Below are 15,929 nucleotides of genomic sequence, written 5' to 3' on the forward strand. Positions count from 1 at the left end.
CCGGAGGCCTCCGGTCTTAATTGCTACGAGAACCCGCGCGACGGTGACGGGACCGGCGAGGGTGGCGGGGGCAGCGGGGAAAAGTACGTCGAACTGCGGGAACTGGGCGATGGTGGGCAGCTCTCGGGCAGCATTCCACCGATGTCGCTGTGATAGTGCGGCGTCGGTGGCGGTGGATACGGTTCCGGATCGTAGCACCGGTCTTTGTACTTCCCGGTGGCCCCGCCGGCACCACCCGATCCGCCACCAACACCACCACCACTGGCACCGGCGGTGTGTGCGTGGCGGCCACTGCCACTCCCGAGCGAGCTGCTAGTGCCGCCGCCGGTCCCCGATCCGTGGCCGCCGCCCCGTTGGCTGCGGTTGCTTTTGCTCGTGTAGTTCGAATCGCTCTCGTCGCACGCATCCGTCGAGCACGGCGTCGGCGGTGGCGGCTGGTTGATGATCCGGTAGTGCTTGTAAGGGTGGTAGTTGCTGCAGTACCGGCCCGCCGACCCGGCCGTCGTGGCCGGTGACGGTGGCGGGTTAAGCGGGTAGCCGATCAAACTGCTCCCGTTCGTCGTCGAGCTGCTGGCACCCGTGATGTGGTTCCGGTCGTAGCTGCTGCTGACGGCATTGCTCGCCCGGCTGTTCAGCGTCGACATACGGACCGCTTCGGCCACCGAGGCAAGCTTCGAGACGCGGATGTTTTTGTTGAGCGCACCACCGGGTGACAGGGGGGCGGCCGCTTGGTCGCACTCCTTCGGTTCCATGCCGCCGGCTCCACCGGCCCCGAACCGGGTCCGGCAGGTTTGCAGCAGGTACACGACCACAAACACGACGGCCACGGCGACCACCACCACGATCAGGAGCGTGATTTTGCTCGAGCTCGGCGCCATCCGGCGGTTGCTGTACTCGCTGCAGATCTCCGGCGCTTCGTCCTCGCCCCGCGCACAGTGCTCGTCCCCGTCGCACACGTTGTGGAACGAGATGCACACCTTGCTCGTCGGACACTGGAAGTCCTCCGGGTGTTTGCAGCACACGGCCTCGTCGTACCCATCCAGGCACTGGGTCGTGCCGTCGCACACCAAGTGCTTCTCGATGCACTCGCCCGACTGACACTTGAACTGGTCGCCCCGGCACGTCGGACAGTTCATCTCGTCCGACCGATCGGGGCAGTCCTTCTGGCCGTCGCACCGCCACGACGACGGAATGCACTCCTTGTTGCCATCCCGATCGGACAGCTCGTTCGGGGCGGCACACGTAAAGTGATCCGGACCGCAGATCGGTTGCTCGCCGCAGCTCCGCCGGTCCTTCAGCAGCATCAGGCCCTGCGGGCAGGCGCACACGTGCTCCGACGGCAGATCGTCCGGCGCTTCGATACAGATGTGGCTACACTCGGCCCGCGCCGTGTTGCACGTGTGATTGCGCAGCGTCCGCTCTTCCGGCGTCCAAACGGCCACAATGTCCGTCATGTGCGGGTTTTTGTGTATCTCCACGCGCCGATTGTCCCCGACCACGGAGATGCGCTCCATCACGGGCCGCTCGTCCAGCCAGTAGATGAACCCGTCGAGGGCCGCAATCGACGACACCATGCTGATGTGTTCCGCTACCAGTGTCCTCCTGTACGCGAGCAACCCAAGTGTGTCCTCGAATTAGTAAATAGCGAGAGCGAGACGGGTTTCCCCTCAAACACTTACACGTCCTGCCCGTTGATGTCCATTGTGTCGATGCGCTTGCCGTGCGCGTAGAACAGCCGATTCAACTGTGGATCGAGGGCCAGCGCCTGTATGCCCTCCAGCTTCGTGATCAGCTCGACCCGCTGCGAACCGTCCAGCTTGGCGCGCGTAATGGACTGCGCCGTGCCGACGTCGGTCCAGAAGAGCAGCCGTTTCATCGGATGCAGCGCGAGACTGCGAGGTTTCTCCGTACGGCCAATGTCCACGTTGCCGATGCTGACGATGTTGCCATCCAAGCTGCCGGGCGAAAGTGAAAAAATGCGGAGAACGCGGTTAAATACCTCGGTGATTGTCAAACCTCGGTGATCGGTGCTTACGTGGTTATGTTGATGGTGTTGGTGTGTGAACAGCTCCAAAACAGTAGCCGCCCGATCGGATCGATCGCCATATCGAACGGGGACGAGGTCGGATTGATCGAAACCTTCGCGTTGGTGCCATTGTCGAACGCACGTCTTATGACCGGACCGCGACCGTCGATCTAAAAGAAACGAAACCGATTGGTTGGTCACAGGCTTCGCTCGGCTCAGGCTTCACTTCGGCTTACCCAGTAGATGTGTCGCGTCAGGACGTCGTATTCGACGGCGCGGATGTTTTTGCCCGTCACCGGCAGCGGAATGTCGGGCGAATCGACCGTGTTCGGTACGAAGCGCCCGAACGAGTTGCGCTGACTGAAGATGATGTAGTTCCGGGGCGGACTGCACGAGACGCGGTTCGCGTTCAGTGTGTAGTGCGTCGGGCAGGCACAGGTCATCTTGCGCTGACCGAGCGCCAGACAGAGGTGCGTGCAGCCCCCGTTGTTCGTCCGGCACTGGTTCGAACCGGACTGGCGGCCCGGGTGGAACGCCAGCAGCGAGTACGTGTAGCGCAGGTTCGAGTGCACCACCGTCCGGTTGTCGCCGGTGCTTTTGTCCGCCCGCCCGATCTCGCCCGTGTTCCAGTCGGCCCAGTACACCCAGTCCTGGTAGATGGTGATGGCCGCCGGCACGAACCCGTTACTATCGCCGGCCTCGGCCATCACGAGCCGCGTGCGCCGCTTACCGTCCCAATCGGCACTCTCGATCCCGGTCGGCGAGCTTTGGCGGGCCCAGTATAGGCGGCGCGTGTCCGGATCGAGCGTGAGGCCGATCGCATGGTAGGTGGCCGAGATGATCGTCATCAGCTCGCTGCCATCCATTGCGGCGCGACGAATCGAATCGGAGGGCCACTCCGTCCAGTACATGAGCCCTTTGCGTGGCTCCAGGATGAGGTTTTTCGGTTCCTCGATCCCCTTCCAGATCAGTATTCGCCGGCTTCCGCCGTCGAGTCGGGCCACCTCGATCCGCCGTGCGTCGGCATCGGTCCAGTACACGTTGTGCGCCAGCCAGTCGATCGCGATACCCTCCGGTTGCATCAGGCCCGTTTCGACGATCCGCTGCACGTCCGACCCATTGATGTAGGCCCGCGAAATGTACTTCTGCTTCTGGCTCACCCAGTACAGCCGTCGATCGGCCACGTCCACGTCGAGGTAGTGCGCATCGATGACGCTCCGGAACGGTGCGTAGTCCGTGTGGTTGTGGCTGTCGATCGATATCCGCCCGATGCTGCCGTGGTTCGAGAACAGCAGAAACGCCGGCGGCACAAAGCACGTCCGATTGTCACGCCCCAGCTCGTAGTCGAGCTGGCAGCGGCACACGTAGTCCCGCGGACGGTTCAGGCACAGCTGCGAGCAACCCCCGTTATTCACGGCGCACGGGTTCGTGCCGCGCTGCTCGTGCAACCGGGCCACTTTTAGGCCCATCAGCTCGGCAATGTTCTCCCCGATTGTGGCCCGATCCGTGCCGGTCAGCTTGTGGGCCCGATCGATCGACCGACGCTGCCAATCGGTCCAGTACAGGTGGTCCCCGAGCAGACTGAGCCCGAATACGTGCGGCAGATTGTCGGACAGGATCGTGTTGCGGCCCGAACCGTCCATGTTGGCCACCTCGATCTTGTCCGCTTTCGCGTCACACCAGTAGATCTTGCGTGTTGCTACGTCGAGCGCGATCCCGTTGGGCCAGAAGAGGTTCTGGGACACGATCAGTACCCGCTCGGTGCCATCGAGCGAGGCACGCTCGATTTTGGGATCCTTTTCACCCCAATCGCTCCAAAACATCCACCCGAGCGTCGGGGCCAGTGCGATGGCGCGCGGCTCGACCAGGTTGTCGTAGATGAGCACGCGCCGGAAGGAACCATCGAGCCGGCACACCTGTATCCGATCGGTGCCCGTGTCGGTCCAGTAGAGATTGCGGGCCAACCAATCGACCGCCAGCCCGTCCGGGTCCTGTATCTCGGCCGTGACGATCTCCTCGGCCGGTGCGCTTCCATCGGCCGGCGCCCGCTTGATGGCGCTCTCCTCCTTGTCCGACCAGTAGATGAAGCTCTCGACCGGATCGTAATCGATGGCGATGGCGTACCGTACCTTGCCGACCGGTAGCGTCACGACGGTGTAATCCGGCGAATCGAGCGAGATGCGGTTGATCTGCGAACGCTGCACCACAAACAGCATATCCTGGGGCCCATCCGCACACTGGGTCGCCGTCAGGAGCTTGATGCCGGTCGGGCAGGCGCAACTGTAACCGCTGCTGGCGCCACCGGTGCTGCTCGTGGACAGTAGGCACAGGTGCGAACAGTTACCATTGTTGCGCCGGCAGGGGTTACCGGCCGCGGTCGGTGCCACCGGTTGCAGCCGAGCATCCCAGGCGTGCACCGTGATCGGTACCTGGGTGTTGCTGAGCAGCTCCCGGTGTCGCTCGGATTCGAGGTCGTAGTAGTGGAGCGTCCCGTTCTTCCAATCCGTCCAAAACAGGAAGCTCGCGGTAAACGTCAGACTGTACGGGTAGTCAAGGTTGCGCACCAGCGTCCGCCGGTTGCTCCCATCGAGGTCCATCACGTCCAGAAACCGCTGGTTGCCGTCCACCCAGTAGATGAGCTCGCGCTCCAAATCAACCGCCAGTCCGTTCGGCCAGAAGATGCGGTCGTTCACTAGCACCGTACGGCTCTGCGGATCGCCGTCCATGCTGGCGCGCTCGATCTTTGGGCTTTCGCCCCAATCCGTCCAGATCATGTAGCGTCGCTCCGGCACCAGCGCGATCGCTCGCGGCTGATCGAGATCGCTCCAGATCAGCACCTTCTGCAGCTGCTGCTGTTGCATCTGACGGCCGGTGCTGCCGACGCTGCTGCTGCTGCTGGTGACAAGCTGGGCCACCTCGATCCGGTTCGAGCCACCGTCCGTCCAGTAAAGCTTATCCGTGTACCAGTCTATCGCTAGGCCCTCGGGCTTGTCCAGCCCGTGGGTTATCACAGTCGTCTTGTTCGTCACCGTGCCGGTCCCATTGGTGCGGCCGCACTTGATGGCCTCGTGCGTGTTCTCGGTCCAGCACACCAGACCCCGCTCGTAGTAGAAATCCATCGCTGACGCTTCGTTCAAGTCCTTCAGCAGCACGTCCATCGTGTAGGACAGATTGCCGCCCTGCTCCACGGACACCTCCAGCAGCCGCAGATCGAAGTAGGTGGTAAAGAGTAGCAGAATCGAGGAGTGAGCACCGGTGCGGGGGGTTGGCACTGTGCTCGCCGAGCTCGCCACCGGTTCCGGAACGACCCCGACCGTAGCCACCGCCGTCGCTGCTGCTGCGGCCACTGCAAATATGAAGAAAAATATATTTTCATAAGTTCACAATCAAAATAATCAATGGCGCATAGCGTCTTGGCTGTCGTACAAACGGAAAGAAGGTTGTTTTGATCTGACACAACTACACGACCCAATGGACCCAAGAGGACGTTTAATTTTCACTGTTTTCTAACTTTAATTCCGTTTTTAATTTAATTTAATAATATTAATATTTAATATATTTTAATATTAATATTTAATATATTTTATTTAATTTTTTTTTATTTCGCTTTAAATATCTAGAAAAAAAAATTGCCTATAAAAATCAAACCGCCATGAAGCAGCCAACCGGCTTGTTGTCGCGTAAGCCACCGGGGGTTAGGGGTTTCGCTTTTATTTTTTGCCCACCCGGGTCTCTCTCAGCACAAAAAGGGAGTTTGTTTGCTCCAGTTCCGGCCGGGGGGATGGTGGCGGCGGCGGGGGCGGCGGCAGCTTTTGTGATAACTCTCTTTAAAGAGTGTACCGCTAACGGGGTGGGGTGTCCCAGTCCCGCAGAGTCGCAGTAACTGTTTATGTCGCAGCTTCTGTAAACATCAACGGCCCAAGAAAACTCTGGCGGCATTACAGACTCCCTTTCTCTCTCTCTCTCTCTCTTCAGTGGCCAAGCTGGGTTGGAATATAAATACGCGCCACAAACCCGAGCAGGGCAACCTACATACAGCAGAACGACGCTAGTGTTCGTTCCGTGCCGAAAGCGGCATCGAAAGGAAAAGTTCGAAAAAGAGAGTTGTTATTACGCGACATTCCCGCCGCCACCGCCGCGAGGAGATAGAACGGGGGATTGCGGGTAGGTGGGGCGGGGGTAAGGTGGGTTGCTCGGAGATCAAACGAACCGGGGAACCGGCACAGCACGCCCGTCAAGGACAGTTCCGGCAGCGAGCGAGGCAGTTTAAGGCGATTACCCTTCTGGGGGCGATTGAAGGAGCGAGCGAGCGGAGAACGGATCCTGATGATGGTTGGTCGTGTCTCGAGTGGGATGATAATTATTTTGCAGATATTTGTCGCCGGCGGGCCAACCAACACCGCCCGCACGGGATCAAAAGAAGGGATGCACACTTTGGAGCCGGGGCCCGTTTAATAGTCCGTGTTAACTACTCCAAATGACATCAGAGGTTCGCCCCGGCAACTGGGTTTTGTCGCGACCGACCCAGTTCGGGGGACCTTTGGGACTTCGTCCTGCGAAAGGACTTCTTCGGGGCGAAACTTGAATGTATTTCGCGCGAAGAAAAGAAAATTGTTTGTGGTCCGCATGGCAGACCACAAAACGCCAAAGAAATCATGTCGCACCTTGGTCTGATTGAATGTTCTCGGCTCTCGTTGGAGTATTTCAATCCAAGATAGCTTTTGCCAACAAAGAAAAAAGTCTATCGTCTAATTGAAATGTGAAGCAATTTGTTACTTGCGGTGTTTCATCAAGATCCTTTCGATCCAAGATCGATTGATTTCAGTCCGCAGGCGAGCGGCGCTCCCGGGAACAAACCTGCATACGGTTAAAAGTTACACAAACGCAAGTCCCGCGAAAAGAAAACCGTAGAACCAAGAAAAGTAGGCCCGCCATTGGCTGCACACAGCAGCGGCGCTAAAAATACTTGCACTCCGCGATGCGTGTGTCAATTAACCAGAGGGAAAGAGAGATTGGCGAAGGAGAAGAAGATCGGTAAGCAATTACGGCACCTGCCTGTCTGTCGGCCACACCATAAATCCGTTCAACGGCGGGCGTGGATGCGAATTATCTGATCTCTTTTTTGGCGGAAAAAATTCGGAAAGTGATTTGTTTTCTATTTAAGCAAAAAATAAAATAAATGAACCAAACTTCATTTGTCCGTCGTCGATGAAATTAGTTATGGCTCTAACACAGGCCAATCCGTCGGTGAAATAAATGCAGCTTTCAACGCCCTTTTGAGCCCGGAGTCTTGAACGTCGGCGGTAGAAGTACGAAGAGTCCGGACCTTCACAGGTTCAAGTGGCAGACTCTGTCGGGTTGTAACCCGAGAACGTGTCTTCGGCGACACACCATCACGCCGGTGATCAGGTTCCCCCGATGGAACGGGTGGCCACACGAAGGGAAAAGGTGTGTGAAGAAGTTGGTTTCGTGATGTTCTTGCCTCGCAAAAAAGTTCCATCAAAAGCACTGCGATTTTATGGCCGGTCTCGGGGCCGCGCGAACTCACGGCTGTACGCATGGGTCCTCTTCTCCGAAGGGGGGCGATTGGAACGACACGGACAAGAACTGTCGAGTGAGTGTGAAATACCCTTCAAGTGGCTGGTACACGTCTAAGCCCGTCTCCTGGCACATAGCGCACACACATGTCGTACCGCGTGCCCGGGTTTCGCTTCCGGCAACATCTCAGAGGCGTGGCGATGCGCTTTTGCTTCTTGAGTTCCACTCGAACAATACAGCCTGGCTCTCTGGCCTGCCGAGCGAGCGCGCTCAAAACCGAAGAAAAATCGATGCTGGGGACGGATTTGTTTCCCAATTTATTTACTGTTCCACAACGCCCTCGAAATTATTCCCTCCGCCGAGCAGATGGTCGATCCGCGATGTCGAGAAAGTTGGTGCAGCAGTTGCAACACCGAACGTTGCGATTTGGACAACCGGACCGGCCGTGGTTCGTTTGATTCCCCCTCACGAGCTGCTGCCCGAGACGTGATCGTTATTAACCGAGGCAAAACGAAGTATTTACGAGATTTGAATAAAAATAACGAAGCCCTAATTACAATTGCAAAATTGCGTGCGGCCCGAACCCGGACTTCAAGTGGAACCGGGCGCGTCTCGGCTCGAGAGGACCCTTCTCGGGACGGGAGAGAGGACCAGCTAATAGACGTTTTTGTTTTCATCTTTTCTGAATTTCTGTTTGCATATTTGACCCGTCCCGTCCTCCGAGAGGAGGACCTCTCGGCTGGCAAACCGTGTCCTCGAAAACGGGCCCCCAATGACGGTGGTCAACACGAGTGGGTTGTGGTCAGAGTGGGCACGGTACTTGGGCTACGTACGCTACATGCTTTCATCATGCTGGTGCGCGCTGACGGAAAGTAAGCTGGCAAAATACTCGATTCCGCTGTGCAAACATCTCGCAGCCCCAGCAGCCGCCTGCTTCTAGTGCGCTTGATGATGCTAATGTTTCATTCCCGCACCCGGGACAGATTGCCCCGTTTCGATCCGGGCCAACCGAGGGTGTGTAATCAAACCCGTCACATCTTGCGCTCCGGATCCGGAGTAGGGCCAGACCCCGTCCCGTCGACACGTCGATTACACTGCCTCCGGGATGTTGATGGATTGCGGTCCGATGTAATTAATAATGCCATTTCAGCTATAATCGTTCAAACGGACCGATAAGCGTGTGTGTGTGTGCGCACGCGCGGCGGAATGATGTTGGCCTAGCCAATCGGCACGTCGCCCCAGTGCGATCTGCCGTAGCATAAATCTGTAACAACGCGCTACTCCTCTCGGATCGGACGCATCCGGTTTTTCACCGCACACGGATCAATTACTTCAAACGCGATGTGATTTCGATTGCGATCGCGGAACGCAGCCGCTGTGTGACACAGGGGTGATTAAACTGCGCTAATCCAGTGGCTTGGGGCCCCGGGGAATCCGATACCAGATCCGTTATTAATTATAGGTGGTGTCTGTGAGACGCGATGGCCTTACAATTTTAAACCTGTCTTGTACACACGGTTGAACGGTTGCGGAAGTAGCGTTGATCAAAGGATCGGCCCATCGATCGTTAAAGTTTCATCTAAATTGATGGCCGAATGCCGAGACCCGCGTGGACAACGCCCCAGCATCGCGGCGTATCCGACGATCTCCGGTTTTATGTAGATTTGATGGATGCATGCATAAACAAGAGCAAATGGATCGTTTGATGCTGGCCGCCATCTCGGTTCGTACACGAAAGATCGGATCGATTCGGATCATTTCGTTTGTACCACGAAAAAAGCTTTTCACCGCTCGAATCTCGGGGGGACGCGCGTTGTGTTGGGCCAAACAACAAGTCAATGGAATTGAGCTGAAACTTCGTTTAGCAAACAGCTAACTAGTACAGTAGTAATAATAAAGTGTGTTTCAAACCATAAAAATGTGTCCTTCTTATCGAGGCAAAAAACAAATTGAACAGCCTAGTAAGTCACTTATTCGTAGCCTGCTACGAAGATGCTTGCTATCCAGAAAGTTCCACCCCAAAATACACACCCCATTGATTGTCGAGTGCCGCAAAAAATATGAAAATATATTTAAAAAATAATAATGCCAACGGTGAGCCACAACCGCACGGCGATCGGGGTTCACGAAAACCGAAATAAAAGGACAAACACACGAAAAGGGGGGCGTCGATCGAAGAGTATGTAAGTGCAAAAGGACAAAAAAAACGGAACGGAAAAAGACGAAAGCAGTGACTTGTTAAGCCTCTTTACAACCTTTCAATCACCTCCTACCGGCGTTCGCGACGCAATCTGCCGTGCGTGGACTGCTGCGTCGGGGCCGGTCGATGCTTCGTTAACGATCCGTAATCGTGTGCCGCGGGTGGAGGGCGCGCGCACGGGGTGGCTCACCGGATCCGGTCCCACCGGCGGGAAGGCAGCGGCGGTTCCCGTTCCGAGGGTTCACGTCATTCCGTTCTTCTTCTTCTTCACCCGTTGCCGTTCTCGGGTTGCGCCTCATGATCGATTCATGATCGAACTCCGCGTCAGGGGGAGGTTTGCAATCGTTCTTCTCTTATGTGTTTTCTCTTATGTTCGCACTCTCCTCTTACTGCGTGTCCTGCGCCCCCTCAGCTGGTTTATCGTCGTGCCTTTTGGGGGCCTTTATTTTGTCTGCTCGATTTGTCTGCCGAAAATCGTGCGGACCGTTCGCTGGTATCTGGTTCCCACTATCGAAACACGGTGTGCAGGACCGACGGGGTTTGGACGTGTCGCTTGCTGTCGGATTTAATTGCCCATTTTACGCTCCAACAAACCGTTCCCGGCACGATGTGTCACAAACCCACAAACCAGCTGGCGCCGTCGATTTGTAGCGTTAAAGCGAGAGCCACGAACAGGATCAGAAGGATCATCTAAAGAAGGGATGCACGCATCGTCCTACAGCTGATCTCACGGCGAAATGATTTAAACGAGACCGACGCCAGCATAAGGCAACCCCATAGATGAAACAATCGATCGGGGGGTTCGCAAAAACCGATCACGCTGCGGGGCCTGGAAGCCGAACGCACACGATTCGAACGACGAAGATCGTTCAATAAATTATTCGAAACGTTTAATATTCATCCTACACGCGTATCGCCGCGCATCATAATCAACCGAGCAAACGAGCAGCACAAGGACAAGCAAAAGCCATGTTTATGCTAATTATCTGATCATTTTATCTCCCCCCGCTCTGAGGCCCGCTTCCTGTCCGGCTGGGCAGCTGCATTCGCTTCGGGGTATCTTAAGGCACAAAACTACAGGCCTTTCACAGGGTTCTTAACACCTCTTTTAAATAAAGAAAGTTCTAGCGAGCGCCTCCGAATTATGGTTCTTATATAATTCAATTCCAGTCCTAAATTAACACCAACAAGGAGAACGTCACAACAACAAGCAGATCACACCGTTGCGCCAAACGGCCACTCACACACGGCACACGGCAGCTGCGTGTTTTAGAGATTGGAGTGCATGTCCGGGCGCGAAGGACCGAAATTTAAGAACCGTGTGCACGCGCGCGGTCGCCACGGAACCCCACGGAACCTCACACACGCCATCTTTAGCAAAGCAAATCCATCATTGGTCTCCACGCTTTGTTTTGTGGCATCGTGTGTTTCTCTCTCTTTCTCCCGCGAGGCAGCGCGGAATATATTATGGCTCGCCTGGCTGACGAAAAACAACTTACGACCATCATCACTTAACCTGTCTTGTTATGTTACTCCTTTCATTATTGTGTTGCGGCCCTCTTTGGGGCCTACATTTCGTGTTTTTTCCTTTTTCGGCGGCTCCAAGAGAAACTTGTTGTTTTGCCATCTAGCCCAAAATGGCCTCTTTTGCTATGGTCGAATAGACAATACAAATTTTCTTTCTTAACCGTTTAATTCCGAGGGCGGGGTGGAATCGTTGGAAGGTGTCACTCAGTGGAGTTGCTCTAAGCAAAGCTCCACGCAGTGACACCTTCCAATGATGACTCGATCGCTAACATTCACACACAGGGGGGCACAGGTGGTAACTATGGTGACAAAGGTGAGAATTACGACACCCTCTTGTGGATTGGAGCTAATGCTTCAAAAGTGTATCAACCGCGCGACCGCGCGTTAATTCGCGGCTCGCGGTGGGTAAATATTGGTCCACTTTCGATGACCACACGGTGACACGTCGGGGTGGCCCCCCGTTAAGATCTTCTGGCCCCCAACCGAACCGAGAGGGAAAACGTCGCTTCTGTGACTCGTGAGGCAAGCAAACATTGGACCCCTATATTTATTGGACGTTCCTTCATTGTATCTTCAATTGAATCGTTTGTATTCATCGAATAGGCACAGCATTAGCCCGTGGATACAAAAGAGTGTGCGCACGAAGCGGAATAATTGCATTGATTAGGTTCGTTCTTGGATCTGGCCGCTGAAGTTCATGTAACATTCAACAGACAAGGGATGTTAAACTCAACACAACAAACGCAGCATTTTAAGAGGCCGAAAACATCTCCCACCGGAACACGCCATTTGCATACTTGTCCACACTCGATATGCTCGCGCAGCGTTCTTCAAAGGTACAGAGCATCTGCATCGTAAGTGAGCATTACACGAGAGAGAATCTATTCTTCTTTATTAAGATCCGGCTCGATGGCGCTTTAGACAGGGTGGGGGGGGGTGTTTGCGAATGACAAATATCGCCATCCGAGTCCGAGACCCAACCGAGCTCTTCTGTGCAGAAGGAACCACGATCCAGAGGATGTGGATGATCGGTGGCAAATATTTGGCAACACTTTGGGAGTTTCAAAATAATCACTTAAAATACTTTCCAGGCAGGCCAGGCTGGGGCCGGCGATTTTGTTGCCCGGCGAAACATTTATCAACCCGTCGTCGTCGTCGTCGTCGTCGAGCGGAGTTGAGAAAAAATACATCAGAAAATTACGGAATGACCTCTCCCCGCGGTGCGCTGGTTGGCCTCAAGGTCGGCTGGGAAGAAGTTCCGTACATTCTGCTGTGGTGGCGGCCATTTTTTATACTTTCCAATTACTGGCACTCTGGCACTTTCGTTCTCTTTCGCGCACCTGTGGCCGATCCCGCGTCAGTCGATCGCTTCTGCGACCCGAGCCAGCATCCCGAGTACGCATGGAAAATGACTAATGAGTGCCCATTTATCTGCGAGTATCAATCAAAATTCGAGGAAAACTTTGCTCGAACCTTGCATCGGCCACAAACCGGGTTGAACGCAGAAGACCCGTGCTCGGACCGGCGAGCGAGCAGTCCAGCATCTTCAGCCCCGGGGGCCACCACGGCAGCCAATGCCCTGTGCCAATGGTGGTGTGTGAGAAGAACCCGGGCCGGGGGACGGGAATGGGCGGGTAACAAGGGCGAGACTACGGCACGGCAGGGAGAGACAGCGAGAACGCTCAAGACGCAAGATCATCACGCGCCCTGCCGGCCGCCTCACGCACTCCTGCGAGCAGCGCAATCACCCCCTGGACCCGACTTTCGTGACTTCGATTTTCAAGCACACGGCGCAGCGGGTGCGCCGCGAGTGGCAATCGATCCCCCGGCCGCCGCGCCAAGAAGGAGCGGAAAATAAATAAAACGATCAGTGCCTTGTTACGAGATCTTAGCTCATTTCTTGTTTCCCTCTCCTCGTCGTCATTGCCGTCGTTCGCGTGTTGCGTGTTGCGGCCGGGGCCGTGGAAGAAAACTGTTTTCTTTCTCCCGCGCGTCCGGGCCAGGTTCAGGTTCTTTCGTTTCGTTGCCAAGCGCTTTCGTTTCGCGGAGCCAAGCAGAAGCCCCGGGACCCGCCCGCCCGAAGAGGATTGATTTTCCACCCAACCCAATATTCCAATATACACTCTGTTGCAGAAGGTGCGCGCGTAGTACGTAGCGTAGCAGTGGCCGTTTCCACCATTCTCAACAGCAGCAGCATCGATTGATCATCCAAATCCGACGGAGCGCGCGATCTCCACACACACACACAGACGGCGGTCTCTCGTGTCCGCGCATGACCGCGCGGGGCGCTGTTCTTTACCCCGATGACCGTGCTACTTCATCGCCGTTGAAACCGTGTACTTTCGAGACCACGGGGTTCCGTGATCGTCTCTAAACGTCTCTGGCGAAAGGTCCTCCTTAGATTCCTTAAGCTAGACAGTTCCTTTCCGTGTGTCGGACAGTCTCCAACCGTGCTGGATGGAGATCGTCGGTGCGATCGAACACGGGGAGCAACATGCGCGCATGCGTGCGTGTATGCGGCGGTCGGTCCCATTCTCAACTCTCTTTCCGCTGTGTTTTCCGTCCTCGTTATTGAACTCCTTATGTTTAGCTTTTTCCTACGGGTTTTTTTTCGGTGTGCTCTCCGAACCTTTGTTCTTGTTAGTGCGCCCGTGTGTGTGTGTGTGTGCTGTTGGTGTGTTGGTGTGGTGCTGATTATGGGCGCGCTGCGTTACTCTTTACTATTCCCTTTGCTCGATCTCGTGTTTCGATCGTTCGCTTTTCGGTCCTTTTTTCTTTTCCCTATTGCCATCGCCACGCCACGCCGCGCGCCGCGCGGTATCTTCGTGTCTATTTTGGGCCCAATTTTGAGACTTGTTTTCCCACTCCGTGGCGGCCGAGGGTTGGTCTCCGAGCAAGCGTTTGTGCGCCTCTTCTTCTCGTCCGTCTTGGGTACGGTTTTCCACCCATTTCTGTTCCACCACACCAGCCAGCCAGCCTGTTGTTTGCTTCCGAGGTCATTTCCTTTTATTGTGTGCTTGCGAGTGTGCTGACTCTCTCACTCCGCCGGACCGACCGGAGGTTTTGGGTTCTACTTTTGAGGTGGGTTTTCGTTCAGGGTATCGGAATGCCCCTTGGTGGCAACAGAGAGGCTGGCTGGCGTAGAGTTGTATGTCCCCGGATCGTTAAAGCACCGGCCAGCGCGCGTCCGGTAGCTGCTGGGCCAGTTCGATCGAGGGCTGCAAATCTTCCCACAGCACCTCCACCGAAGATCCTTAGGACTCCGAGGAACATTGACAAAATGTGTATTTTGGTTCCAAATCACGGCACTGTATTGTTTCCTAACGAGCTTAAGAGATCATTTCCTCGTAGCCCGCAAAAGAGACCCTAAAAAGACGAGGTGATGTGTGAAAGGTCAGAGAGACGGAAATCAGAAAGAAGCAGGATGCGTTGGCCAAAATTGACCTTTACGCCAAGCGGAGGCAAAAAAGAACCACACACAAAAAACGACAGCTTGCTGGGTCATATGAAAGTTAGGGACACCAAAAGTGGTTCACTTGCTTCCGATGTTCGTCGGGGGATTCGTCAGCCACATCGTGATGTAGCGAACCGAACGGCCACTCCACAAATGATGCTTCGCGAAACGTGACAAAACTGAAGAAAAACGCGTTCCACAACTTGGAATAATGAAGAGCCCTCGAAGGAAGTGGTGGGCGAGCCGCACTGAAGTTTATGCTGTGGTGGCGCGTTCCTGGGCCGTTCAATAGGACACGACATCGGCCTGCGTTCGTAGGAATAATAATCAGGCGCTGATCTCAATTGGCAGGAATTGTATTAGAAGAGAACCGGTCCGGAGTCGGCTGACATCGTGTGCAGGAATGTATCACACGGAGGACAATTTTATTCCGCGCACGTTTTCGTGTCACTTGGGACGAAGAAAAAAACGAGCGGCAACGGGTGCAGGAACTGAGGATCGAAACAAAACCACTAAGCGCCCACTTATAGTCCGCAGCGCAGAGGCAGAGGTTATCAGCAAGTAGCGGCAGATACCGCGCGTGACATGACACCTTCTGCGCGCCCGCTGTGTTTTCGATTGTTTCTGCGGTCTCTATCTCCCTCGCTCTGTCTTTGTCTGCCGACACCCCGTTATCCCGGCGTTTTATTCGGCGCTACCATCGTGTGCGTTATCGTGCCCCGCACTACACGCGATAAAGGAGCGCTTGACACACTCTCTCTCTCGATGATGATGATGATGGAGCGCTAGACAGGGAGCGGCCAGTGGACAGCGTAAATGAGAAATTGATTGAAATTAAGCCCACTTACCGGGTCGATACGCGTTCCAGAAAAATAATCCCCCGTCCGCCAGTAGCAGCAGCAGCGTAGCCAGCAACAAAAGGCTGGCCACGAAATGGGCGCGCACGGACATCATGGCTACCGGCGGCGGAGGCGCTGTGTGGCGCCTGCGCTGTCGGCATGATGATCGTGTTGTCGGGTTGATCGTCCTCCTGCGGCGATCCGGCTCCTGTGGCCCGTCGGACGAAACAACGGCGACCGCCGTAGGCCGACCGTCTTCTTGCTGTTGCGTGCGGCCCATCTCGTCATAGTTGGCCGCTATACGTCAAAAAGATCGACACTCTCGAATAGCAGGATCCGATACAC

General features: G+C 55.5%; 1 protein-coding gene across 1 annotated transcript; it reads right to left on the reverse strand.

Moving 5' to 3' along the window:
• Nucleotides 1-23: 23 nt before the first annotated feature.
• Nucleotides 24-15,696, reverse strand: LOC128278441 (low-density lipoprotein receptor-related protein 6). The gene is made up of 5 exons (XM_053017170.1): nt 15,594-15,696; nt 2,263-5,363; nt 2,036-2,196; nt 1,680-1,955; nt 24-1,602 (listed from the first exon to the last, which is right to left on the reverse strand). Exons 1-5 carry the CDS (start codon nt 15,694-15,696, stop codon nt 24-26), a joined length of 5,220 nt encoding a protein of 1,739 aa, XP_052873130.1.
• Between the last annotated feature and the right edge of the window lie 233 nt (nt 15,697-15,929).

The sequence above is a fragment of the Anopheles cruzii genome, chromosome 2, assembly GCF_943734635.1.
Source record: "Anopheles cruzii chromosome 2, idAnoCruzAS_RS32_06, whole genome shotgun sequence".
In the NCBI taxonomy this organism is placed as follows: Eukaryota; Metazoa; Arthropoda; class Insecta; order Diptera; family Culicidae; genus Anopheles; species Anopheles cruzii.

Bases quoted from the DNA above. Each gene is read 5' to 3' on its own strand.
- LOC128278441 (XM_053017170.1), bottom strand. From the start codon at position 15,696: ATGTCCGTGCGCGCCCATTTCGTGGCCAGCCTTTTGTTGCTGGCTACG. The intron at 2,197-2,262 runs GTAAGCCGAAGT...CGTTTCTTTTAG, and splicing joins TGACGCGACACATCTACTGG to ATCGACGGTCGCGGTCCGGT. The intron at 1,956-2,035 runs GTAAGCACCGAT...TTCGCCCGGCAG, and splicing joins AACACCATCAACATAACCAC to CTTGGATGGCAACATCGTCA.